This window comes from Arvicanthis niloticus, chromosome 9 (genome assembly GCF_011762505.2).
Source record: "Arvicanthis niloticus isolate mArvNil1 chromosome 9, mArvNil1.pat.X, whole genome shotgun sequence".
NCBI lineage: Eukaryota > Metazoa > Chordata > Mammalia > Rodentia > Muridae > Arvicanthis > Arvicanthis niloticus.
This window is the reverse complement of record NC_047666.1, coordinates 23,113,208-23,139,956: the sequence shown is the minus strand read 5'-3', so window position 1 is coordinate 23,139,956 and position 26,749 is coordinate 23,113,208. Positions and strand designations below refer to the sequence as shown.

Genomic DNA, 26,749 nt, shown 5'->3' with positions numbered 1-26,749 from the left:
AGCCAGCCATGAGCTCTCTCTCTCTCTCTCTCTCTCTCTCTTTCTTTCTCTCTCTCTCTCTCTGCCTTTCTCTGTCTCTACTCCCTCAGCTCCCTTCCCCATGCCCTAAATAAAGTGTGGCTGGTCCCTCAGGGGGAAAGAATGCCTCAACATGGGGCCTGCAGAGGCACCCCCTTCCCCCACACCATACCCTGCCTCCACCAAACATAAGCTTCTCTTTTATAGAGATAGATGATTGATAGATAGATAGATAGATAGATAGATAGATAGATAGATCACAACACAAAGATCTTGAGGCTTAGAACACCTGAAAAGTAGGAGCATCGTCTGTTTCTAGCTCTTCTAGAGCAGGGAATGGTGGGGAAACATGTCTTTTCACCTAGCTGATTGGCATGTTTGAAATGTTTCACTTTGGACCTCTAACTTTCCTCTTAGTACTGAGGTCCAAGTGATAGCTCTGCCAGCGTCCACATGGGCAATTCTTAGAAGTGCTGGCTACATAGTTCTTTGATAGAGAAGTCAGTCTAGCCCAAAGCTTTCATCTGCTCGTCGCTGACCCTACCCGGGGAACCCACTGGAAGCCTTTTACTGAAGGAGTCCTAGGTGGACTGGATGACCCCTGGAGTTGGGGATGACAAGAAGGCCCAAACCCAACCACCTGTCCTGTGCCCATTTGACAAACCTAGTAGCTAGGCTGGCATCCACATTGTCTTCTCTCTACTCGGGTGAGCAGAGAGCACATCCGTGTAGCTGGGCCTGAGCAGGCACCCAAACTAGAATAAAGTATTATGGCTGTTCTGAATCTCCCAAACTACCCTCTTGGGGCTTCCTTAATCCTTAATCCCTTTCCCACAGGGCAAAGGGAGAGAGAGAGAGAGAGAGAGAGAGAGAGAGAGAGAGAGAGAGAGAGAGAGAGATGCCCTTTGTTCACACATACTGTTCTCATAAGCTCAAGAACCTCTCTGCATCTGTCTCCACGGCCTGGTGGAGAGCAGGAAGCTGTACCTGGGACAGAAGGGAGTTCTAAGTGTGTTTATGGGGGTACAGGTAACCTGAGACAGAGGAGGAGTTCTGTTCAGGGTTATTTCCCAGAGCCTGTTATTTACAGTTGGGGGGAGCATAGTGAGAATTTCCCATCTGCCATTGTGTTCCATAAGTAAGATTTGATCCTGTTTTTAAGCCTTCTGTAGCCTTTCTTGTTTCTCCCCTCCCTTGTTCTCTCCATTACTGAAAAGGTTATTAAAGCTCTGTAAATATGAAGGAGGGTGTGCGGATACTCATGTAATCCCAGTACTCAGAAGACCATCTGAGGCCACAAGGCAAGGCCTTGTCTTTCTTTGACACTTGTTTGTGTGCTCATGTGTGAGTTCATATTTCTTTAATTAAAATATAATTACCTCATTTCCTCCCTCTCTTTCTTCTCTCCAATCCTTACCTTGTACCCTTCTGACACTTTTTATAAATTGTCTCTACCTTTATAGCTGCTTCTTACCTTAAAATTGTTGTGTGTAGGTTGGTCATGGAACTGTGCCAAGGTGCCTGAGGCTAGAGAGAGAGACACTTCTAGACTGCCTGGCTTTCTTGAAGGACAGAGGGAAAGGAAAGACTCTGAGGGATGGAACCAGGGGATGTTTCAGTTTGAGGGATAGGGAGGTAGGTTTTGGACAGCTGAGCTTGAAGAACCCATACTCACTTGGACGCAGCTCTCCAATCTGCAATTGATCACTTTGGACTGGATCAAGTGTGAAGGATGAAGTTGAAACTATCAGCCACAGAGCTAGTGGTGGACATTGTGGGACATGGAACAGCTGCCCAGGGAGACAATGAATTACACAAAATAGCCAGAAGCACCGGACTCTGCAAACTCTGCTCATGGGCCTTGCTTAGTGTGCTCCGTCTCAAGGCAAGACCCTCCTTCTGCATTTCCCAGCACTGGGGGACTGGCAGAGCAACCCCAGGAAGGAGATCTGGAGAGTGTTGTTGTCTAGAGGGAGCTGAAGGTGACTAGAGACCCCAGAGCATCAGGACAGTTGGGGCACATGAGATTTTTTTGCCAAATGCAGACAGAATTTCCCGTCAGCCTTCTACTGCCCTGCATTTGGTTCTCTGTGTACAGCAGGAGTGTCTCAGACAGACACTGAGGCAGCAGGCAGAGGACCTAAGCAAGGAGGCGGGACAGACGAGGCCACTGCCATTCTTGGTATGGCTCTCTCTCCCAGAGCACACCCCTGTCAGGCCTCACTCTGGACAGCTTATAAGGCCTGGTGGAATTTTTGTTTATACAAGTATGGCCTAAAAGGAACAAATCCATGGTCCAGAGTCTGTTACCACCGAATCCTTCTGCATACATTTTTCAAATGATAATTCACTCTACCCAACCTCCATCCACGCCCTGCAAGGCTGGTTTATTTAAAAAAAAAAAAAAAAAAAAAAAAAAAAAAAAAAAAAAAAAAAAAAAACCTTATATGGTAATATTGCTACCACACCGTCAGCTGGCCTTTTTAGGGACTCTGTTTAAAGAAGATCCGCCTTGGGGGGTTTATATTGCTCTGGTATTTCTGCCAAAGACACTGCGGCCCTCAGTCTCTCGGAGAAGGACTCCTCACACCCTTGGTGAGTACTGCCTTGCTTCTGCAGTCTCTTCCTTCTGGGGACAGCCAGGCCTCCTGTATGCCTGTAGAACTATAGATTCGCTCGGTTTCTATGACACCTGGAACACACTGCTGCCTGCTGGGAAAAGGCATTTCTGACCAGAGGGCAGCCTGGGGACAGGGCAGTCTGGGGACCCCCAAGGTATGGCTCCTCTAGTCTACACCTGTCCTGTTCTTGTCATAGGCCAGCATGTCAGGGAGCCTGTCTTAGGGAACATGCAGAAAAGCACCTTCCTCGTGGGTATTTGGGCCATAGCAACAGTGGCCCTGGTATCCATGAGCTACCTATTCAGGAATAGGAAGGGACATTCTTCACTTGGCTTTGGTTGCTCTCTCTCTCTCTCTCTCTCTCTCTCTCTCTCTCTCTCTCCTCCAATTTGGGCTTAGCTGAGGTGAATGGAGAATTTCACAGTTATCAGAAAGCTGTAAGGTCATTGTGGAATGAGAAAAGTCAGACATGAGGGAAGAACAAAAGTCCTGTGACTTTGTGACATTTTAGGGCTACCAGGCAGCTGACTTGTTCCCCTCTGATGAGGTCACTGAGGTCCAGGACAAGTTTTCCAAAAGATGGGCGCACTTGCAGATCATGGCGGCTCACGCTTGTATTCTGAGTATTTGGGAGCCTGGAGCAGGTGAATTGCCCAAAGCTCAAAGCCAGCTTGGGTTACTTAGTGAGTTCCTGAACAACGTGGGCCTCAGTGTGAGACTCTGTGTCATACCAACTGTGAAGTAATATGTCAAGACTACCATCCCTGCAACACACATGCACCCGCACACATGTGTGCACATGCACAGGTCCCCAACAATTGTGTGATCTGTATCCAAGTGGGGCAGGCTGGGGTCAGGCTGCTCTTGGAAACCAGCAGACTAGTACCCAGTGTTACCAAGTGACCTCCATTTGCTCACCCAATAGGATGGGAACCCAGAATATCTCCCTAGTGAGGAGTAAATGTGTGTAGTATAGCACTCAGCCCAATGTGGCTACGGTCTAGCCTTGCGTTCTCAAGTTTAAGTATCACCATGGAGAGTGTGATGGTGCACACCTATGTTCCTAGCTCTTGAGAGGCAAAGGCTAGAGGATCAGCTCAAGGGCATCTTTGTCTACATAGTAAGTTTAAGGCTAGCCCATGCTTTATGAAACACTGAATCAAAATAAAATATGGGTAAAATAGAATCACAATGGAATATCTAAGTGTAGGAAAGGGTGAAGGCCAGGAGAAGCTCCTCATTTAAGCTGTACGCAGGAAAGAAAGGCTTCCTTGGGGAGTCAGGCCTGAACTGAGCCCCAGAGAAAGATGGGGCAGTGAGAGAGTCAACTCCACTCCATTTAGATTTCATGGCCTAGGAACTTTAGAAGGATGGGTAGGTCAGTCCTTGGGTAGTTAGATGCTAATCTAAAGGATGGAGCAGTGGGATAGCATGGAAGGGGTTAAAGAAAACAGCTAGAGTTTACCCTGTGGAGGGACTCCTCTGGAGGCTGAGAGAACTGGCATCTATGTGGGTCATGTGGAGGAGGGATCACAAAGGGCTGTGATCAGTTAGGAGTGAGGTGTGAGAGCACAAGGGGCTGGCTTTGGGTTCTGCTGTGGGTGGCATGCCTCTCTGAGGATAGCTCCAGCTAGAAGCTGAGCTGGTCAGCCATCCTGGCAGAATGGCTTAGATACCATGAGTTACATACCCCTCATTCAGCTGGCTCAGCAGATCTGGAGGTCAAAAGAAGGATCTAGCCAAGAGCTGAACCGAGACGCTGGTTGGGAGGCTAGATAAGGAGCAGAAGAGTAGGTGTAACCACCTTACATGTAATTACACAATCCTGTAATCTCAGCACTGGAGGTAGGGTGGGGGTGGGGAGGAAGGAGGATCAAGAGGTAGGGTAATCATAGCTATATAATGAGTTCAAGGTCAACCTGGGCTACATGAGACCCTTCCACAAAAACACAAAAAGGAAAACAGAAAGCTAACCAATCAGTCCATCCATCAATCAATCAATAAGAAGTATTTCCAGAAGTCATATTTTTCTTCTGAGACAGGGTCTCACTAGGTAGCCCTTGCTGGCTGAAACTCCCTATGTAGACCAGGCTGGCCTCAACTCACAGAGATCCACCTTTGCCTCCTAAATACTAGGATTAAACTAGGCACCACCATGAGCTATGAGCCTGGTAAAGAAGCCCTGAACTCAGAGTGTCGCCTCCCACTGTGACAGTACTTTCCAAGAAATGATCCCTCTCTGCTAGCCTTTCTGGTCATGTGTGTGTCAGGGACCTTTCTATCAATATAGTGAATCACTTGAGATAGATTAAGTTATAAACCAAAGAAGGTTTATTTTAGCTGCCAGTTTTGAAGGTTCTAGTCTGTGATCAAATTGACCTCATTGCTTTGGCCTGTAAGTCCTGATGGCAATGTAGGTCAGAGCAAAACTGCTCACTTCACAGGCAAGGGAGACAAGAGTGAGGGAAAGTCACGTTCTACAGCCTCCTTCAGGGGAATACCCCCAGTGACTCAACAACCTTCTACTAAGCCCCACCTTCTAAAGATGCCACCCTAGGAATAAAGCTTTAACACATGGGTTTTGGGGCACACCCAACTATAGCAACACGTTTCTGTCAGTCAAGGGCAAATTGGCAGGAGCCTATATGAAGCCCTCACTCCAACTACATACTCAAGGGTCATTTGAAATCCTACCACCCAGAGCCTCCTTTTCAGGGATGAAATGGTCTGCTAAAATGGAAAATCTTAGGGAACTGGCACAAATTTGTTTTTCAGTAGCCATTGGTTTCTGAAATAGAGGGGGAATTCTTTCAGTGGGATAAGCCCCATCCCAAGTGTTAGTGTTGATAGTGAAGACTGGGAGACTAATAAAAAGTTTTATACTTGTGACGCCTGATGAAAGGGTTTGGCAGGACTTTCTAAAGATGCTCAGACAGCACGTTTTTTAGGCTCTGGAGACTGAAGGTCTGTCACCACCACCCTCAGCCCACAAAAGGAATCACAGGCCGTGTGGGCATAGACTGGTGTGCCTGAGTCCCAGGAAAACAATTTGCAGAGGACAGGTAGGATTTCACTCCTGTGATTTCAGCACTGGAGGCAGAGGCAAGAGGAGCAAGGATTTAAACCCAGCTACAGAGTGGCCTCAGGGCCAGCCTGGCTAAGGGATAAATTAAATACTCGAAGACTCAAACCCTGAATCTTACAGAACTTTCGCAGGTGAAGTATTAGTCTTCTATTTCTTTTCCTACAACCATTTTTAAAAGAAAATGTGCTTCTTTTTATTTTTAACTTTTTATTCTTATTTGCATGTGTGTATGTGTTAGTGTGTGTGTTAGTGTATGTGTTTGTGTGTGTGCATGTGTGTGTGTGTGTGTGTGTTATGCATGTGTGTGCAGGCTTATATGCATGTGTCCTTGTGCTGGCACATGTGTGCCTGTGGTGGCCATCGATTGGTGGACATTTAGTGTCCTCTATCACTTTCGATTTTATTTTTGAGGCTGGATCTCTCACTTAACCTGGAGCCGACTCAGCTAGCTTGACAGACTGGCCACTAAGCTTACTCTGGGGGTTCTCCTATCTCCATCTGCCCAGCACTGAGGAGCTGGCAGCAACTCTGGACTTTATGTGGAACAGGGGTTGTGAACTAAGGTCCGCATACAGGCACGGCATGCACTTTGCCCACTGAGCTCTCTACCAAGCCTAGCTTCCAACCATTCAAAAAGTATAAAAAGCATTTTAACTTTCAATTTGCCAGGCGGTGGTGGCGCACGCCTTTAATCCCAGCACTTGGGAGGCAGAGGCAGGTGGATTTCTGAGTTTGAGGCCAGCCTGGTCTACAGAGTGAGTTCTACACAGAGAAACCCTGTCTCGAAAAAAAAAAAAAAAAAAAAAAAAAAAAAAAAAAAAAAAAAAAAAGAAAGAAAGAAAGAAAGAAAGAAAGAAAAGAAAGAAAGAAAGAAAGAAAAGAAAAAGAAAGTAGGCCAGTGTTTGCATCTCCTGGGTTAAAATCTGTACAGCTCTTTAACATCCGTATGTCTGTTTAACCCATCTTCTTGTTTTCAAAGTATTTTTTACATTTTTTAAGGATGTATTTGTTTTGTCTTATGTATAGAATGCTTTGCCTGCGTTCACGTATGTATGCCTGGTGCCCTCGGAGGTCAGAAGGGGGCATAGGAGCCTCTGAAACTGGAATTACAGATGGTGTGAGCCACTGTGTGGGTGACTGGAACTGAACTCAGGTCTTCTGCAAGAACAACAAGCACTCTTTACCATGGCACCTTCTTTCCATCCCCTAATCCTTTTCCTGTAAGACAGGTGTTCTCTTTTCCATTTTGTACTGAAAGAAACTGGAGGCCAAGGAGGGAAATGGAGCAGGGCTGTGGGAACAGAGTCCCAGGGAGAATAAGGGTAGATAAGGAGAGGTGAGACGCCAGGGCCAAACCTGTCCCTTTGTAGTGGCAGGGATGTTCTCTCACCTCTGTCCTCCTCCTGAGTTGAGGTCCACAGGGAGATCAGCGAGGAAGCCAGTTATCTGCACTCATTCTGTCTGGTTCAGAGCTGCCGGGGGTTGGGGGGGGGGTGGTGTAGAGAAGGGCAGGGATAAAACTCAAAAGCTGTTTTCTAACTGTGTGAGAATCTCTCAATGAAGTACGAATGGGGTACATCCTGAAATGGCTACAAAGATTTGTACAGCTTTCCATGAATGCAAAGCCATTGTGACCCCTGAAAACCACAGCTACTTTGGCTCTGAATCAGCCACAAGTGACCAGAAGGGTCAAGAATTCCCATGACAGATACATGGCAGGGAATGGCCCTCCTCCCTTCTGGGCCTCTAACTCTCTTGTCTGCTTTCAGCACCCTATGTCATCGCTACCTCTGCCACAGAAAAAAAGGTTCTGGGGTTGGAGACATTTGATGTTCTGGCAGAAGATCTAGGTTGGGTTCCCATCAGTTACCTGGTAGCTCACAGCCACGTGTGTAACTCCAGTTCCAGGGGTTCTGGCCTCAGCAGGCACTGTACACACATGATACACATACATACAAGCAAAATACTCATACACATAAACATAAAGAAATCTGAAAACCATTTTTAAGTCGTTTATTGCAGGGATGGGTGCTGACCATTTGAAGTTGCTCTGTGGTTGCCTTGGTGACCATACAGCCTAGGAAACAAAGCCCAGGCCCGTGATTCTTTGAGGGACTGGGTTGGGTGGGGCAGGGTTTGGAAGCAGGGAGGAGATGAAAGATGACTGAAAAGCCAAATGGGAGTCAGATGGGGATGTAGTTCAGTTGGTAGAGAACTTACCCATGTATGAACAAAGTCCTGGGGTTCCATCCCCAGAGTTGCATAAACTGAGTATAGCACTGCACACCTTTAATCCAATACTGGCTGGCAGGGAGATCAGAAGTTCAAAGTAACCCTGACCACACTGGGAGTTCAAGACCAGTCTTGGGTACATGAGATCTGTCAAAAGAAGGGGAGGGTTGGGAGAGGCACCAAAGAGAAATTAGGCTTGTGGCAAAACACCTATAATCCCAGCATTTGGGAAACTAAGACAGGAGGATTGCTGAGAGTGGAAAGAAGCTACCTGTAATAGAGAACTCTGACTCAAAAAACTAAAAGTTTAAATGGAACAAAAGCCAGAGGCACCCGAAGTATAAAGAAACCACAGGGAGCGACAGTGCTGAGGGCCCTAGAGGAGACAGCCACAGAGGTGTGGCCTTGCCTCCTGGCCTCCTTCTGCCTTTTAAGGCTGAATTTCAGGAGGATGCTTACTAGATCAGAGCGGCTGACGACTAGCTTGGGGAGAGGTAGCCACGTGCTTGAGTATCCCAGGCACAGAGCAGACAGGTCTGGAAGGAGGCCCACTTTGTCAACATTTATTGTGCACCTTCTGTGTACCAGACACCAAATTATCTGTCAGAGTAAACTTGGCCCTGCTGCAGAAAGAGCTCAGAGGAAGAAGAAACAGAGGCCCCTTTGGCCACAGCTGCCAAAAGCTCCTGAGAAGGAGACAAAAGGAGAATGCCATACAAGGAGAAGTTATGTCGTTTTCAATGCCACGGCGAAGACTGCACAGCAGAGGCTCGGCCTCCACACCTGTCCTGGATCAACGGCAGGCCTGTGTGCTCACTTTTTTTCTGGCTAGGAGGTCTCTGACTGAATTCTTTAACTTTTCTGAGTCTTGACTTTCAAGTCAACAGAATGGGATTTAAAAACATATTGTCCCAGGGCTATTTTTGAGGTTTAAGTAGATAATACTAAAATTGTAAAATTGAGGTTCTTTACCTCAATTTTTATTTCATGTGTACGTGTGTTTTGCCTGCATGCATGTCTCTATACCATGTACATTCAGTGCCCAAGGGTATTAGATCCCCTGGAACTAGAGTTATGGGCGGTTATAGGTGCAGAGAACTGAACCTGGGTCTTTTGTAAGAACAGCAAGTGCTCTTAACCAGTGAGCTATCTCTCCAGCCCCAAAATCTTTTTTTTTTCCCCCTGTTTTTTTCGAGACAGGGTTTCTCTGTCCTGGCTGTCCTGGAACTCCCTCTGTAGACCAGGTTGGCCTCGAACTCAGAAATCCGCCTGCCTCTGCCTCCCAAGTGCTGGGATTAAAGGTGTGCACCACCACTGCCCGGCTCCAAAACCTTTTTTTTTAAATTAAAAATACCTTTTGTCAGATGAGGTGTCTCATATCTGTAATCTCAGCACTTGGGGAGCAGAGGCAGGAGAATCGCCCTAAGCATGGGCTACATAGAGTTATTCTGCTTCAAAAAAAAAAAAAAAGCATATATTTCCTCACTTTCTCCTCTGGGTGGTTGGGTGGACTCTTCCAGCAGTTCGCAGCCAACTAACTTGTTCAATAACGTCTTCTCCTCACTAAGATGGTTCTCAATTCTGACTGTTTTAAACAAGGCTAAGCTCACAGAATGGCTCTCCGGGTAAAACATTTGCTGCCCAAGTCTGATGGCCTGAGTTCAATCCTCAGAGCCCACATAAAAGTGGAAGGAGAGAACCAACGCCACAGTTTCCTCTGAGCCCCACCTCATGCCAAAGAGCATGCGCCCTCACTACTCCCCCTCATTGTGCACATGTATAATAATGTATTTTCTAGTTGTTTGATTTTATTTCATGCGGATGGGTGTTCTGCCTGTCTGCTTATCTGTCTGTGTAGCATGTTCTTATCCGATTCCCAGGAGGCCTAAAGAGGGCATCAGTTCCCCTGGAATTGGAGTTAACAGATGATGCAAGCACCCATGTGGGTGTTGGGAATCAAACCCAGGTCCTCCGTAAGAGCAGCCAGTGTTCTTAACCTCCAAGCCAGCCTTCCAGCCCCCAAATTAAATTGCTCTGATCCTGTCCAACCTTCTTGACCTTCTGAACAAAATCCCAAGAGATAATCTTTTCTTCACTGTCTGGCTTCAGGATAAGGCTGTTTGGGGTCAGTCAGTTGTCTGTAGAACTTCTCTCCTTCCATCCATAATGGGGACAGTAGAGACATTTGGATCCTTCATGCTCAGTGGTCAGGCAGCCTAGTCTATTTGGAGAGCTTCAGGCCAAGAGACTGTATCTCAAAAAAACAAAAACCTACACCTGAGAAATAACACTTGATGTTTTCTCCTGACCCACACACATGTACATACATGGGCACATATCTACAGAGAGAGAGAGAGAGAGAGAGACACACACACACACACACACACACACACACACACACACACACACACGCACGCACGCTAGGTAAAGGATGATTTTACTTGATTGGCCAGGGAGGCTGGAAGCCTTTGGTCTTTGGCTAGAGGGAATTTACCTTCCTTCTTTGCCAACTGTCTTCTCAGTCTTTCTTTTTCTTTGGGGCTTTCTACTTATTGGTTTGTAAGAGTTCTTCCTTCTTATAAGTGCTAATCCTGACTTAAGTGTATTGTAAAGCTTCTCAACTTGTTTAATAACTGCTAAGTATTCTCACAATTCTCTCCACTGACTGAAAATTTTGTGGCTATTTCATCTTTAAAATCAAGTGCAATAAGCTGGGCATTACAGTGAACATTTAATCCCAGCATTCAAGAGGTAGAGGCAGGGCAATTTCTGTGAGTTTGAGGCCATCTCGGACTACATAGAGAGTTCCAGACCAATCAAGGCTGTGTAGTGAGACCCTGCGAATGGAGAGATGGCTCAGAGGACGTGCATTTTTGCAGAGGACCCAAGTTCAGTTCCCAGAACCCACATGGCAGCTCAAAACCATTCTGAACTCCAGTTCTAGGGGATCCAAAACCCTCCGCTGGCCTACACACACACACACACACACACACACACACACACACACACACACGGTACACATAGTGAGACCCTTTTTCAAAAACTAAAATTAAATAAAAATAAATTTTGTTACTTAGTTAACTGTCATAACACAAGCCACAGATGATGAGGGCCTTTAAGGATAGAAACTTGTTTTCTAACAATCCTGAACACTAGCAGTTTGAGGGTCAAGAGGTCATCAGGATCGGCTCTTCCTCGGGACCCTCCCCTGGCTTATAGATGTCTGTCTTCTAGCCATGTCTTCACACAGTCCACACTCCCCAAACATCTGTATTCTAATTTCCTTTTCTTACATAGAGTAGCCATATTGTATTTATGATGATCTTCTAAACCCTTCTGTAAAGACCTGTCTCTAAATCCAGTCATATTTGGGTTATGGAAATACTGATGTACATCCCATATGACTTTAGGGTGACATAATTCAGTGCTTAGCAGCTGAATGGAGGTATGAGACAACTTCCAGAGACAATGAAGCCAAATTTATGTGTCCCCTAGAACAGAGCTCCAGTCGTAGTGACACTTTTGAGAATTCTGAAAAACTTTCGTTTCTTTTAAAAAAACACAGAAATATTGTAGGTACTTTTATTTTAACCCCAGGTGTAGGGATGTGAAGCTGATTCAGACTGACCACAGCAGCTGACCATGACTTGCCTTGGGCTCTAGCAGAAGTGTGTTTTTGCCAGCTGCAGATAATTTCTGCAATTGTGTGATATTTTTGGAACTCCAGGAACTTTTTTCAGAGGGTACATAATGCTAGAGTGCCCAGAGGTGGGGGGAGGGGTTGGTGGTCGGTTAGGGAGGTTGATGGTTTGTTAGTATCCCGGGTCAAAGAAGAAACAAAAGGAAAGAAATTAGATTCAAGGTTCTCTCTCCCCTCTATCCTTGTTTCTTTCTTATCTAGTGTTAGTGAGTGAAGTGAGGGGGATAGAGGGTGGGGAAAAGAAGAGTCCACAAAATAGCAAAGACCAGATACACCCAGTTGCTCCAACCCCAGAGCCACAAAGACCATCTCCTGTCTTACTTGACAATTGATCTTTTCTCTTCCAACCCAAAGGTGCTCCAGCCCCCAGCTCACTCCACCTCTCCCACCATGTGTGAAGAAGAGACCACCGCCCTTGTGTGTGACAATGGCTCTGGCCTGTGCAAGGCAGGCTTTGCGGGAGATGATGCCCCCAGGGCTGTTTTTCCTTCCATTGTGGGCCGCCCTCGACATCAGGTGTGTTGTCTCTGGATCCAAGACTGTGAGCCACTAGGAGTGAGACGTATAGGACCTGCACTGCAAGAACTATACTAAGCTCTCTCTGTGTGTGTCTCTGTCTGTCTGTCTGTCTCTCTCTCTCTCTCTCTCTCTCTCTCTCTCTCTCTTTCTCCCTCTCTCTCCCCTCTCTGCAGAGAGTATAAAATAAGGAAGTAAATATATCTATAGGCTTTGTTCTCCCTCAGAAAGCCACATAGTCTTCTGTAAGAGAAAAGGATCAGCCCATGAGGAGCCTCCACACTCTCTTCCTGTCTCTACTCACCTTCATCTCCTACTTCCTTTCCTCATCTCTTTCCTTCTTTTGGGACATTTTCCAGTGACTAAATCTCTATGTGTGGACCCCTCAGACAATTCACTTGTCTCTCCTTTTCTTTCTCCTCACAGGGTGTGATGGTGGGGATGGGCCAGAAAGACAGCTATGTGGGGGACGAGGCTCAGAGCAAGCGTGGGATCCTAACTCTCAAATACCCCATTGAACACGGCATCATCACCAACTGGGATGACATGGAGAAGGTATCTGAAGCTTCCAGCATGTTTGTTTTAATAGTGATATCTTATCTTGACGTTCCTATCCCACACCTCTCTCCGCCCATCAGTCTTCCTCAGGAATGCTTCCTGTAGCCTTCCTCCTTCCCTTCCCATTCCCTGTATCATTTCCTGCCTGGGCCCTCACCCTCTCTCCTTGGACCACGGCAATGGCTTCCCACAGGTTCCTTTGTCCTTTGCCCTATTTATCCACATAATTCTCTCTGTCCCTAACCCTTTGTAGCAGCCTCTGGGGATCTGGTCATAACTAATTTCCAGCCTCTGCCTCTCCTGCATCACTCCGTGTGGCCGGGCTTAGGCCCTTGTTTAAAATGTTAAGCATCTCAGCTGGGGCTAAGAGATGTTAAAGACACTTATTGCTCTTGTAAAGGACTCAAGTTTGGTTCCTATACCTACATTAGGCAGCTCAAAACTATCCGTAATTCCAGCTCTCTCCTGTTTGCCCTGCCATGAGATCAGGTGAGGGAATTGCTGATATAGTGTTCTGATTCTCCAGTGAAATATTAAGTAATATGCTAGGAGTTCTGAAAGTTTTTCATTTGTGTTTTTAGTTTGGTGGTTTTTGTTTGTTTTTGTTTTGACTTGTTTTTATGAGACAATGCAGGAGGCAGGACAATGATGACATCACTAGTGGAATGTCACCAGCACCTTTCTAGTGTTCTTCTTATCTGTAATCTACTGACAGCTCCTCTGTATCTTCAAGGACAAGCTGGTCTGTATTGTGACAGCTCTCTCACCACAGAGAAGCAGGCAAAGAAATGTGTGCACAAACCACACCCTCAGCCTTAGTGTCTTCATTTTTGAGCTGGAAATTTTAAAACAAGCAACTTTCTTTTGAGGTGCAGGGGGTTTATGCCTATAGTCCCAGAGCTTGGGAGGCTGAGGCAGGAGGATTAGCACTTTGCTGTGAATTCAAAGCCAGCCTGGGTCACAAAATGAGACCTCCATCTCAGATCAAAGAGCCTCAGTTTCCACTAAAGTGCTTTAAAGATGGGATTAGACGTTGATTCAGTGTGATCCCAGCACGTGGATCAGAGCCTCGGAAATGACACTCATTATTTATACACATTTCCCAATCCTTAATTTAGAAACATAATAAACAAAATATTTTCCCACAGGAAGGACAGTGTATATCTGGTGCATCTTAAAAGAAAAGCTGAGTAGGAACTGGATGGGTTGTTCTGAGGTAGTCACTTAGTTATTTGCACTTGCAGAACCTTGCCTCATACCACCTCTCCAACATGTATCAATTGAATCTAAAAATTAAATATAAAAATTCAAAGACACAGATACAGTGAGGTAGGTGTAAACATTTAATCCAGCTGGTGAGAGTCATCAAAGAAGAAAAAAATACAAGAATTGACTTCCTAAAAAAAACCATAACTTCTAGTGTATGTGCCCAAAAATAAACTCTGGAAGTCAAACAACATATCATAAAAATATTACAAGAGATGTATTGAAAGAATGATAAGCAGGTAGTATAGATTTATCATTGAAAATACACAGTACTGGAGCTGGAGAGATGGCTCGGCAGGTGAGAGCACAGGCTGCTCTCGAGGAGGACCTGAGTTTGATCCAGCACCCATGTCAGGTGCCCACAGCCACCTATAACTCCAGCACCAGGGAATCCAATGCCATCTTCTGGACTCTAGAGACACCTACACTTGTGTGTGTGACACACAGATATATGCACACACGCGCGCGCACACACGCACACACACATACTTTTTAAAAATCCACCTTTTAAGAAAAGGAAATTACTCTCTTCAAAAAAAAATCCACACTTTAAAATAAAATAAAAGCAACCAAGTGTAAGTGATGCATGCCTGTAGTTCCAGCACTAGGGAGGCAGAGACGGGCAGGTTTCTGAGAGTTTGAGGCCAGCCTAGTCTACATAGCAAGTTCCAGGCAAGCCAGGGCTACATAGAAAAACCTCCAAGTTAATTAATTAATTTTAGTTAATTAATTAATTTTAATTAATTAAAAATCTCCAAGTTAATTAATTAATTAATTAAAACAAAATATGATAGTAATAATACTAATGAATATGAAGTGAATAAGTGATAAAAAATTACAAGTAACATAAAGACAAGAGACACAAAGGAAAGATTTCAAAATGTTACCTAGTAACAGAAACAGATGGGGTATAAGATTTTCCAAATATTTTGACTTGGCAACTTTTCTAACTTTTGAGGTACAGTGCCTTGGAAAAATAAAATGAAGTGTAGTGCTTGGACCAACTCTTAATGCTTGGCAGGTCTTGGGTAGAGCTAAGCCAGCTATACCTACATTCACAGTTCCAGGCGAAGCTGAGGTAGGCTCACTTCACTTCACTGAGGCCAGCTGCTGTCCCCTGTGAAACTCCGAAGCCCAAGGCCTGTGCTCCTGTCACTCCCTGTGTCTCAGAGGCCCTTGAATCCTCTGGGGACCTTCTTTGCTTTCCAGTCCATCCCAGTCTCCCAGATAATGATCGCTTCGCCTCTCCCTTTGATTTAGCTGCATCTTCGCATTTTTGTCTTTCAGACCTTCTCTCCTCCAGACTTTGAAACTAAGAAGCAGACACTAAGTCCAGTCTATAAACAGCCCCTATTGTCATAGTTACTAACAGCCCAGCAAAGCCCATAAACATAGTGGTCTGATTTAGCCCTGTTGCTAAAGAAGCCAAAACCCCAAGTTCCCTGACACTTTGCCAAACACCTCCGAAGTAAAAACCCTTGTGTAGTCATCTTGGAACACTAAAGAAGGACCTATGTGGACCTATGTGGGTGAGGAAACTTTCTCTAAGGCAGGGATAGGTTTACACAAACACACACACACACACACACACACACACACACACACACAGCACAACTAGTATCCAATGGGTGGAGACTAAGGATGCCATTAAGCCTTCCACGGTGCACAGGTCCGTCCACCACAACACTGGCTGAGTCAATATAACATCTTATATGTTATATAAGTGCTGATGTGGAGAAACCCTGCTCAAACACTGGCCTGGTCACCAGTAAACACTGAGAACTGGGCCCACATATATGTGCCAGGATCACAGCAGAAGACAGCATACACTTCTGATGAGGCTAACTGAAGAATACTTACAGGGGTGTGAGCAGGATTAAGGCAACCAGAGCAGGATGAGTACTAGTTACCTTAGGAGCTCTCGTGTTTCCAAGTGCCCCCTGCAGGGACTTGGAATGTAGGCAGTGTCCTTGGAACCCAGTGAGGTAACTGGAGGTCTGTTTACTGGGCCACAGCACAACTAAGAGACACGCCCTGGCTTTTCTCTCCTCCCACTGTCTAACCCCCTGCTGATGCCGTCCATCAGCCAAACACAACCAGAAGCCTGGAAGCAATAAGCACTGAATGCAAGCCTGCCTCCTTGACAGCACCAAATGACAGGAAAACGTGGGAAGAGGGATGAAGGGTAAATGGTCAAATCAGCACACACACTTGCTCTGTGTCTGGCATGCCTGGAGAGAAGGAATAGACTCCATGTCCACCAGAGATTCCCCAGGGCTGACCACGCTCTCCAGATTTACCCCGTCCAGGGTAGTATTTGGCTACCCTCCTCCAGTATTGACATGCCAGTCAGATATTTTCAGCCCCCTGGGAAGTCTGCTGGGCTTACCTGGCTCTTGTCTCAACTAGATCTGGCACCACTCCTTCTACAACGAGCTGCGAGTAGCACCAGAAGAGCACCCAACCCTGCTCACAGAGGCCCCCCTAAACCCCAAAGCAAACAGGGAGAAGATGACCCAGGTAAGAGCACTGTGCACGGGAAAGCAGCTTGGCCAGATACGTCTTCCCCATTGTGTAGCACTGTAAGCAAAATGTCCTTACAGCCTGCTGTGGTTGGAGGCGGCGGGGAGGGGGCTCGAGGGAGGGGCACCAAGATAGGTCCTGTGGGAAACGAACATAGGACAAGGAAGGACCGCTGCTTGGCATAGTTCTTGCCCTTAATAAAATTACAGAGCATTCTGCAGGCCAGGAGATGCTGTGGCGTTTTTCAGACAGTCCTGTCCTCCTTGCTGTCTTTCCAGATCATGTTTGAAACCTTCAATGTCCCTGCCATGTACGTTGCCATTCAAGCCGTGCTCTCGCTCTACGCATCCGGCCGCACCACAGGTCAGTAGAGTTGAAACTCATTCCTTTTCTGGCTCCAGGTTTTTCTTCACAGTCCTGAATATAATCTGTGGTGACCAGATAAAATATAGCTTCTGTTTTGAAAGGCAGAGTCTGTGGCAAGTTTATAGCAAACCAAAGAAAAAAAGAACAAATAGCCAGAGATAGATTGATAGATAGCAAAGCATGGTCAGGTTGGATACTCAAAACACCCAGTAGAAATCAGCTGGGGAAGCCCCACTGAGGCAGTCAGCTGGCGTTCCCAATAGAGAGTCCAGGGCAGGACAGAGTGTCCCCTCCAAGTAAAAGAACAAGTGGCAGCAGATACGTGACATCATCAAACTGGGAGCTTACAAACATCCAATAGAAACTGACTGGGGAAGTTGAGGCAGTCAGCTGAGGTTTCTGATTGAGTTTATCGCCATAGCTGACCTTCCCTTCCCTTCCCCACTACGGCACTTTTTTTACTGTGGGATAAACAGTAGGAACCTTCGTTGGAAATGGTTTCGTTTCTAGCTGTCCACAAGGACATGGTGACTCTCCTCTTCCGTTCTCTTCCCTTCCTGCACAGTCAGGAGCCATCTGCAGACAAGGCCTTGGCAGGCACTTTGAGACAAACACGCTTGAAGCTGAAATGGAGGAAAGGAACTCCATTTCCAGAGCCAGTTTTTTCAGTGAGCTCAAACACCACGTGACACTAGATCAATAGAGTGTTCACTACAGCAGGGGAGGTAGGGTCAAGTTGGGCTCCTACAGAGGTTCATGCTTAGATCAAAAGGAATGCAAGTGACCAGGGAAAGAACAAATGAGAGTGCCCATGGAGCAGGCTGGGTGTGAGCCAGCTTATGTAGTTGGAAAGAATCTCTATAAACAAGCCATAATTGATAGGTACAGCAAGCGCTGTCTCCTTTCATGGTCATGCCAGCCTGCTTATCCACACACTCTCATCACAAGGCCTTTGCCTAAGAACAGCAGAACCTACGATGGTGGGTGCATAAGCATGTGGCCTCCGTGTAGAAGGATGGCCAGCAGTCAAGAGGAACTGTGGTCCTCGATGGGCGATGGGCGCTTGAGCACTGTAACAAAAGCCATTTAAATGAATTCTTTCATATGTTCACTGCTTTCCTGAGCGTTTATCCTTCCAGCATTTTCCACAAAGTCTGTATCAGACAATAGCCACACTCAGCTGGAGAGATGGCTCAGCAGTTAAGAGCTACACTGCTTTTGCGGAGGACCTGAGTTCAGTTCCTGGCACTCACGTTAGGCAGCTCCGACTCTAGGGGCTCTGACATCCTCAGAGAAGGATGTAGTCTAAGTGTAAAACACAATAGAATGTGCAGTCTGGATGTAAGGTAAATTGACAAGTATCCATTACCATGTCTGCATTTCGAGGAATCCAAGACACTGAGACAGTTCTTGCCTTCTAGAAACCAATCTTCTCATTTAGGAGAAGAAAACACACACACACATACACACTAACTGAGAATTCTCGTGGGGGGTAAATTTTTTTAACTACTAAAGGAAAACATGCAATGTAAAATCATTTGGTAACAGACCCCAGAAACAGACAGATGAAAATGAAGTGTGTCTTTTCTGTCCACAGGCATTGTCCTGGATTCAGGGGATGGCGTCACCCACAACGTCCCCATCTATGAGGGCTATGCACTGCCCCATGCCATCATGCGTCTTGACCTGGCTGGACGGGATCTCACAGACTACCTCATGAAGATTCTCACAGAAAGAGGCTATTCCTTTGTGACCACAGGTACCTGCCCCTTTCCTCATTCAGAGCTGAGATCAAAATCCTACCTCATCTAGGACCAGAAGTTCTCGGGATTGATGAGAATTCTGTGGCTCTGTCCTCAGGCTGTCTTTGGGTGGACTGGGAAGCCCTGCAGCATTAAAAACAGCCTAGTTGGAGGATGAAGATTCCCTGTGGAGATGCTCTGGGGAGGAGGACAAGCTTAGAGCTAGCTTCCTTCTACTGTGCTCTGCCAGACCACCTTTAGAACCTTCCAGGCAGTCTCTTCCCCCAGCACCCACAGCCTGTGTTCATGTTGTTGCTGGCCCAGGGGTTTCAGCAATGTTTAGCTGTACTGGAGACCTGGGGACATATTTTTCTCCTTGGAGCTGTCTGTGGTATCTGAAAACAAATGATATAAAATTATCTAAAAGGAGAGAGGTCATGAAGCCCGCCTAGGTTAAGTAGAGATTCTTGGTAGTGATTTTTTTTAGATACTGTCAGGTCACCAGGGGTAAGTCCAAGTCTGTTCCATAATGTGCCCTGTAAGGACCCCAGGAGCACCTGTGGCATTGTCAACACAGAATGATAGAAATGAAAAGAAAATTCCTTGGCTTCTTTCTTGAGAATCAAGCCTTTTTGAGGAATAGGACATTAGCCCAGCATGGAGGAAAGCCTGACTCTCTTTGGGGCAGTTCTATCCTCTTCCTAAGGTTGGACTCAAAGTAGACTAAGAGTTTCCTGGAGAACACACGATACAGCCGAGCTTGCAGAACCCAGGAACAACTTTGCCATTTCTGTACTTTCCAGCTGAGAGAGAAATTGTACGAGACATCAAGGAGAAGCTGTGCTATGTAGCCCTGGATTTTGAGAACGAGATGGCCACGGCAGCTTCATCTTCCTCCCTGGAGAAGAGCTACGAGCTGCCTGATGGGCAAGTCATCACTATTGGCAATGAGCGCTTCCGCTGCCCGGAGACTCTCTTCCAGCCTTCCTTCATTGGTGAGGTGCTGCCTGCAGACTCCGCTCTTCACTTGGAGGCAGGGCACAGGGGTCCAGGGTAGAGCGGTACAAGCGGGGAAATACAGGATAGGGAATGCAGGGTGAGGGTTGCAGGACAGAGGTGCAGAGGAGAGGGAACAGTGATTCACTTCCACAATAAAAGATGAAAAGAATCTTCCTCTTTAGTAGTTTAGACAAAAAGCAGGCCCAAATTTGAATTCTCCCTGTATCTTCCATCTGTCTGGTGTCTGTAGCCTGCGTTCAGTCTGTCATCTGTCTGTTGTGAGTGTGTGGTGCCTCTCTGGTGCCAGTGCCTAGAAAAGGCTTTGCTCTGTATTTACGGAACAGCACAGAACTCATAGTATGGAAAGGGAATGTGGAATTCTTTGCAGAAATCCTTAACAGAGTTTTACAAGGGAAAGAAGTTATTTTACTGACCCCAAATAACCCAGACTAACATTCAGAACCACATGCAGATATTGTCTTAGTTAAAGTTTCCATTGCTGTGAACAGACACCATGACCAAGGCAACTCTTATAGAGGATAGTATTTAATTGGGGTAGCTTACAGTCTCAGAGGTTCAGCCAATACCATCATGGTGGGAAGCATGGCAGCATCCAGACAGGCATGGTGGAAGAGGAGCTGAGAGCGCTACATCTTCTTCCAAAGGCAAACAGGAGAAGACTAACTCCTCAAGCAGCTAGGAGGAGGGTCTCAAAGCCCAACCCTAGAGTGACACACTTCCTCCAAAAGGCCACACCTACTCCAACAAGGCCATACCTTCTAATTTGTGTCATTCTCTGTGGGCCAAGCATAAACACATAAGTCTATGGGGGCCATTCCTACTCAAGCCACCACAGATACTATCAACCCATATCTTCATATTGCTTTAGAAAATGGTTACCACATCACACACACACACACAATTCTGTATCATGGGCATGAAAGCATACATAGTTTAAGACTAAAGCTAGACATTTAGCTTAGGTTGTAAAAGGAGACTACCTGAAAAGTCCCTAAATAGTAAGGTTTGTGACATTGTTTTCTTAAAGGCAATTTAAACAGGCTGAGTACACTTCACCACAGCAGATCCAGTATATAGTTTTAAATCATCTCAAGACACATTATTAACATGTTTGCAAGGTCTGGTAAAAGCTCAGTTTTTAAGGGTGAGAGATAGTTTCAGAAAAAGCTGTCCCAACAATACAGGGTGGACAGTCAAGGCAGAGAGTTATAAGATGGAAGAGTTATAAGATGGATACAGGGCAGAGGGTGCAGGATGGAGGGGACAGAGTGGAAGGGTGCAGGAAAGAGAAGGATTTGGAAAGAGAAACATTTGGATTCACAGGCACTTTGTTACTTTTATCTGCCTTAAATTTTCCCAAGAAGGGACAGTGTTACATAAATGATTAGATAAAAACATAATTTTGAAGAGTAAATAAATCAAATAAAGAAAAAAACAGGATGGGACTAGCAGTGATGATGGCTCAACCCTTTAATCCCAGCTGGATTAATATCTCCAGTTGGGAGATAGATGCAGCTGAATCTCTGTGAGCTAAGTCCAGCCTAGTCTACAGAGTAAGTTGCAGAAGAGCCAAAGATATAGAGAAAATAAATAAATAAGTAAATAAATAAATAAATAATGGAAAGAAGGAAGGGAGGAGGGAAAAGAAAGAAAAGAGAAAAATAATGAGAAAGGAAAAAAGAGATAAAGAAAAAGAAAAAACAGAGTTGGAGATACCTTAGTGGTTAAGAGCATTCACTACTCCTGCAGATGGCCCAAGTTCAGTCCCCAGCACCCACATGGTTCACAACTGATTAACTCCAATTCCTGGGAACCCAACGCCCTCTTCATGGGCATTTGCATAAACCTAATGCACATTAACTCATGTGAGGACACACGTATACAATTATATATTTTTAAAAGGAAAAACAGGACTGGTAATATAGTGTGGAACTAAAAGGTCAGTCCAGACCACTTCTGTATGACTTTGCATTTATGTCACAGAGACCTGTATCTGGACAGTGGTACAGGTGAATCTGGGGTCAGAGTTTCAATGTGGATCCTGTACCTCTACCTCCAGGCACTATCACACTGACATGCCACCTTCTTCAAGCTGTGGCTTTGTCTCTTCTATAAAAATGGAAATAATGGGAGTGGGGTGTGTTCTGGAGAGATGGCTCACCATTTATAAGCACTAACTGATTCCTTCCAGAGAGCCCAGGTTCAATTCTCAGAAGCCTCATGGCAGCTCCTAACAGCCTGTAGCACTTGTTCCCAGAAATCTGATACCCTTTTCCAACCTCCATGGGCATTTATTCACATGCACAAACCCATATTCAGACCCACAAATAAAATAATGAGACCAATAATAAATGCTTTAAATATGGAAATTGTGATCTGTACCCACCAGCTAGTACTAAGACAAGGACTAAAAGACAAGACTTATCAAAGAAAACCGCTTTCTCAAGGAGTGTTTAAGTGGGAAATGGGGAAGGGCTGCTCATAGCCTCGGAGCTTTTTTCTGGAGCCATTGAAGTGTTCTAGAGCTGGGTGTGGTGGGACACTGTGTAATCCCAGTGCCTGGGCTGTGGGAATGGGAAGATCAGGAATTTAAGGTCATCCTCAGCTGCCAGTAAATTCAAGACCATCTTGTCTTTAAAAAATGAAATCATGCTGACACTTGCCCAACTCTGTAAGCTATTCTAACAACTACTGAACTATATACTTTAAAGGAGCTAACTTTATAGCATATGAATTACATCTCCTTGAAGCTATGGAAAGAAGTATGATACTTCAGGAAAATGCCTTGGGCGACCATGAGAAAGGTCAGCTGAGGCATGAGGAAACTGAGGGCGGGGCCATGACCAGTAAAGGCTTCTGAGCTTGTGATCCAGTTGAGAGTTGATCGGCTGCAATGCAGAAAGATCCTAAGGGTTGGAGCTATACTTCTGCTGGTGGTTTTGTCTGTTTTAGAAACAGGGTCTCACTCTGTGACTCAAACTAGCCTCCTGCCTCAGCCTCCCATGTGCCTGTTATGAGCTACATTTCTGAAGGCATGGGTATTGACTAAACTCTGTAACCTCCCCTAGGCATGGAGTCAGCTGGAATTCATGAGACAACATACAATTCAATCATGAAGTGTGACATTGACATCCGCAAGGATTTGTATGCTAACAATGTCCTCTCTGGGGGCACTACCATGTACCCTGGCATTGCAGACAGGATGCAGAAGGAGATTACAGCCTTGGCTCCCAGCACCATGAAGATTAAGGTAGGTTGGGCTTCACCAACTTTCCCTTTTGCTGCTCTATAAACAAAGACCTGCCTTCAAGGGAGATGTTGCTGGGCCTTGGAAATTGGTGGTCTCCTGGTCATCTTTAGCCTCCTGGTCTGATGTTCCTTGGAGCAACGATAGAATGAAGACATACTTAGCCTGGCTAAGCTCATAACATGGATATCATATGAGAAGACATTGAAAGATTTGAGGTGACCCTATTGAGGGAGTTGAAAGAGAAAGTAGGATGAAAGAAATAGGAAAAAAAGAAAAGAAAGTGATTGGGGTCAGAGGGATGACTCTGCCATTAAGAACACTTACTGCTGGGTCAGGCATGGTGGTATACACTTTTTGTCCCAGGACATGTGAAACAGAGGAAGGTAGATCTCTGTGAGTTCCAGGATAGCCTAGTCTACCTATATACTGAGTTCCAGATCACACAGGGATACAGGGATACACAGTGACTCTCTCTCTCTCTCTCTCTCTCTCTCTCTCTCTCTCTCTCTCTCTGTCTCACACACACACACACACACACACACACACACACACCCACACACACACACAAAGAATGCTTGGTGCTCTTCCAGAAAACCCAAGTTTGGTAGCAAGCACTTAAAATTTATAGCTTATAAGATCTGATACTTTTCTAGCCTCCATGAATGCTTACATGTACCACCAACACAGAGACACATACACATATAGTTTTCTTTTATTTCTTCTTTCTCTTTCTTTTAATTAGCCTCTCTCGCTCGCTCGCTCGCTCGCTCTCTTTCTGACAGAGTCTCACTATTTAGCTCTAGCTGGGTGGATGGATGAATGGATGGATGGATGGATGGATGGATAAATGGATGGTCTGGAGTTCACTGTGTAAACCAAACTGGCCTTGAACTCATAAAGACCCGCCTGCCTCTGCCACCCGAGTGCTAGAATTAAAGGATCGTGCTACTATTCCCAGTTCATATTTTAAAAAATTAAGACAAGAAAGTGGCAATGCTAAAGTGTCATTAAATTTTAAAGATGGTTTGAAGAGGGATTGGGAAATGGCTCTGTCAGCAGGGTTCTTGCTGAGAGCCTGAGTCCCTGGCACCCACATACAAAAGTAGATGGAGCACAAATATGGTCCCAGCACTAGGGAGGAGGAAACAGGCAGACCCCTAGAGCTTGAAGGCTGACCAACCTAGCTGAATTAGTGAGCTCTGTGTTTAGTGAGAAATCTTGTATCTCAGAAAATAAGGTGAAGAGAAAGTGAGGAAGATACCAGATATTTACTTCTGTCATTTACACACATACAAGCATACATGTGAACGAACACACATTCATGTATACAATACACACACACACACACACACACACATACACGACCAGGAAAAAAAAAAGATGGAAATTTCCAGAGAGGGAATGTGTGGCCATGGGGCTGGCTGTTACTTCAAACTCCCAGGAACATTCTCTAGACCTTGGCTAGGTAACGCTGATCTATTGACCATTGTGATTGCAGCACCCCGCATGATGCTGCTTATGATGACAATCAATCTCAGGAGCTTCATGGAAAGGGATCCCATTTGTCTGGTGACACCCTGGGCTTCTGCTCTACAAATACTCATAGAGATCTCTCAAGGATTTCTGGGGTCTTTACTGTTAGTAGTTTGGGTTTTGTTGTTGTTGGGGTTTTTTGTTTGTTTGTTTGTTTTTGGTTTTTGTTTTTTGTTTTTAAGAATTGAGGGCTTAAAAACTTAAAAAAAAAAAAAAAAGGCAATTAGGCATAGCGGCACAGCCCTTTAGCCTTTAGTCCCAGCACTTGGGAGGCAGAGGTAGGCAGATTCCTGAGTTCGAAGCCAGTCTGTCACCACAGTGATTTCCAGGATAGCCAAAGACATAGTAAGACCTTGTTTTGAGAACTTTTTAAAAAGTGCCTGCCAACCAAGCCTGAGTTCACTCCCCAGGACCTGCATGAAAGGAGAGAACTGACCCCAGTGGGTTGTCCTCAGACTTTAACAGATGTATCCCAGCCTGTATATACCTACACCCACACTCCACAGCGCCCACAGTCAGTCAGTCAGTCAGCCAATCAGTCAATCAGTCAATCAATCGAGTTAGGGGTAGATTGGTAGTACACCTTTAATCTCAACACTAGAAAAGCAGACGCTGCAGGATCAGGAATTCAAAGTCATCTTGGCTACACAAGCAATTCAAAGCCAGCTAAGGGTATGTGAGACCCTATCTCAAAAAAAAAAAAAAAAAAAAAAAAAAAAAAAAAAAAAAAAAAAAAAAAAAACCCTAAGCACTTCAAATATTAGAAAATGAGGGGGCTGGAGAGATGGCTTGGTAGTTAACAGCACTGATTGCCCTTCCAGAGGTCCTGAGTTCAATTCCCAGCAACCACATGGTGGCTCACAACCATCTGTCACGGGATCCAATGACCTCTTCTGATGTGTCTGAAGAGAGTAGCAGTGTACTCACATATATAAAATATATTTTTAAAGATAATAAAAAATTAGAAAATGAGTTGAAATTTGGAGCTGGCAAAAATGTGGAAAGGATGAAGAATGCATGCATAAAATGAGAGCTTCCTGAATATAAGTGGTCAGTGCCAAATGAAGCTCAAAAGGAGGTTTAAGCAGACTGGCACAAAGTTGAGAGTGGAACCAGCTCAGCCCAAAGTATCCATGCATCCAAACACCAGGCAAGGGCCAGACAAGGCGCTCTCTATCGATTTTGGTATTGGTCAGCTATTACTGAGTAACAAACACCCACAAAATCTCAGTGGCACATAACAATAACCATAGTTGCTTATGCAGCTGTGGGTCAGCAGAAAGTTAGCTAGTCTAGGTCAGCTTTGGCCAGACAGCTCCACATGTCTGCTCAGCTCAGGTCAAACCCGCATCTCAGATCTCAAGGCTGGAGGTGGACTAGCAGCTCCTCCAGAGCAGCTCTTCTCAGAGAGGGAAGAGGTACAGAGAGTGTGACTGCCTACGCAAAGGACATTTCCACTCCTGCTTGTGTCATAGTTGCTAGCTTCCCATTGGATAAGGCAACACATGGCCCAGCCAAAAGTCCCAGGACAGAGGAACCCTCTCTCTTTATGGAGGAAATGAGATGTGGCAAGGTAGAGAACATTTTGAGTGATAATCTAATCATCTTCCAATGTTATCTTATTGACTTATTTTTATATTTATTCATTTTGCGTGTGTATTTGCCTACATGACGTGTACCACATGGAGGTTTCAGATCCCCTGGAACTGGGGGTTACGTATGGTTGTGAGCTGACTTGTGGGAACAGAATCCAGGTCTTTTGCAAGAGCAACAAGTGCTCTTAAGCACCAAGCCAGCTCTCCAGTCCCTATCCTTCATCCCTGACCACAAAGGCTATGCCTTCCAGGAGTGGGCGAAGATTTCTGGTTTCTGATCCTCCTTGCTCATTTTAATTTTTTGTTTGTTTTTTGAGATGGAATCTTGTGTTGATCTGGATGGTTTAGAACTCTTCTCTCATGTAAGCAGCTAGTTTTGAAGCTCCCCGGTATCTGAGACCATAGTGTGCAAAACTGTACCCCACTTCTTACACGCTGTCTTGGGGGATGGTCATGATTTGCCACATTTTCTCTGCAGATCATTGCTCCCCCTGAGCGGAAGTACTCAGTCTGGATTGGAGGCTCCATCCTGGCCTCTCTCTCCACCTTCCAGCAGATGTGGATCAGCAAGCCGGAGTATGATGAAGCGGGGCCCTCCATTGTCCACAGAAAATGCTTCTAAAGTCAGAGGGCCTTCTCTGGGGATCCCTGCAAGAGTGCTGTCACCAGCCACAGATCATTAAAACCTTCAAGCCTTATTTCTCTGTGTGAGGCTCTTTTGTTC

At 45.5% G+C, this 26,749-nt stretch overlaps 1 protein-coding gene across 1 annotated transcript; it reads left to right on the top strand.

Moving 5' to 3' along the window:
* The first annotated feature begins 2,471 nt into the window (after positions 1–2,471).
* Positions 2,472–26,723, top strand: Actg2 (actin gamma 2, smooth muscle). The gene is made up of 9 exons (XM_034511199.2): positions 2,472–2,613; positions 12,011–12,172; positions 12,599–12,727; positions 16,406–16,516; positions 16,798–16,882; positions 18,483–18,644; positions 19,431–19,622; positions 22,716–22,897; positions 26,504–26,723. The coding sequence occupies exons 2-9, from the start codon at positions 12,047–12,049 to the stop codon at positions 26,645–26,647; spliced, it is 1,131 nt and encodes a 376-aa protein (XP_034367090.1). The 5' UTR covers positions 2,472–2,613; positions 12,011–12,046; the 3' UTR covers positions 26,648–26,723.
* Positions 26,724–26,749: the final 26 nt, after the last annotated feature.

What these genes read in the sequence shown, in the direction of transcription:
- Actg2 (XM_034511199.2), top strand. Translation starts at nt 12,047, where the DNA reads ATGTGTGAAGAAGAGACCACCGCCCTTGTGTGTGACAATGGCTCTGGC. An exon ending in TGGGCCGCCCTCGACATCAG is followed by an intron (nt 12,173 to 12,598) that starts GTGTGTTGTCTC and finishes TTCTCCTCACAG; the next exon opens with GGTGTGATGGTGGGGATGGG. An exon ending in CGCATCCGGCCGCACCACAG is followed by an intron (nt 16,883 to 18,482) that starts GTCAGTAGAGTT and finishes TTCTGTCCACAG; the next exon opens with GCATTGTCCTGGATTCAGGG.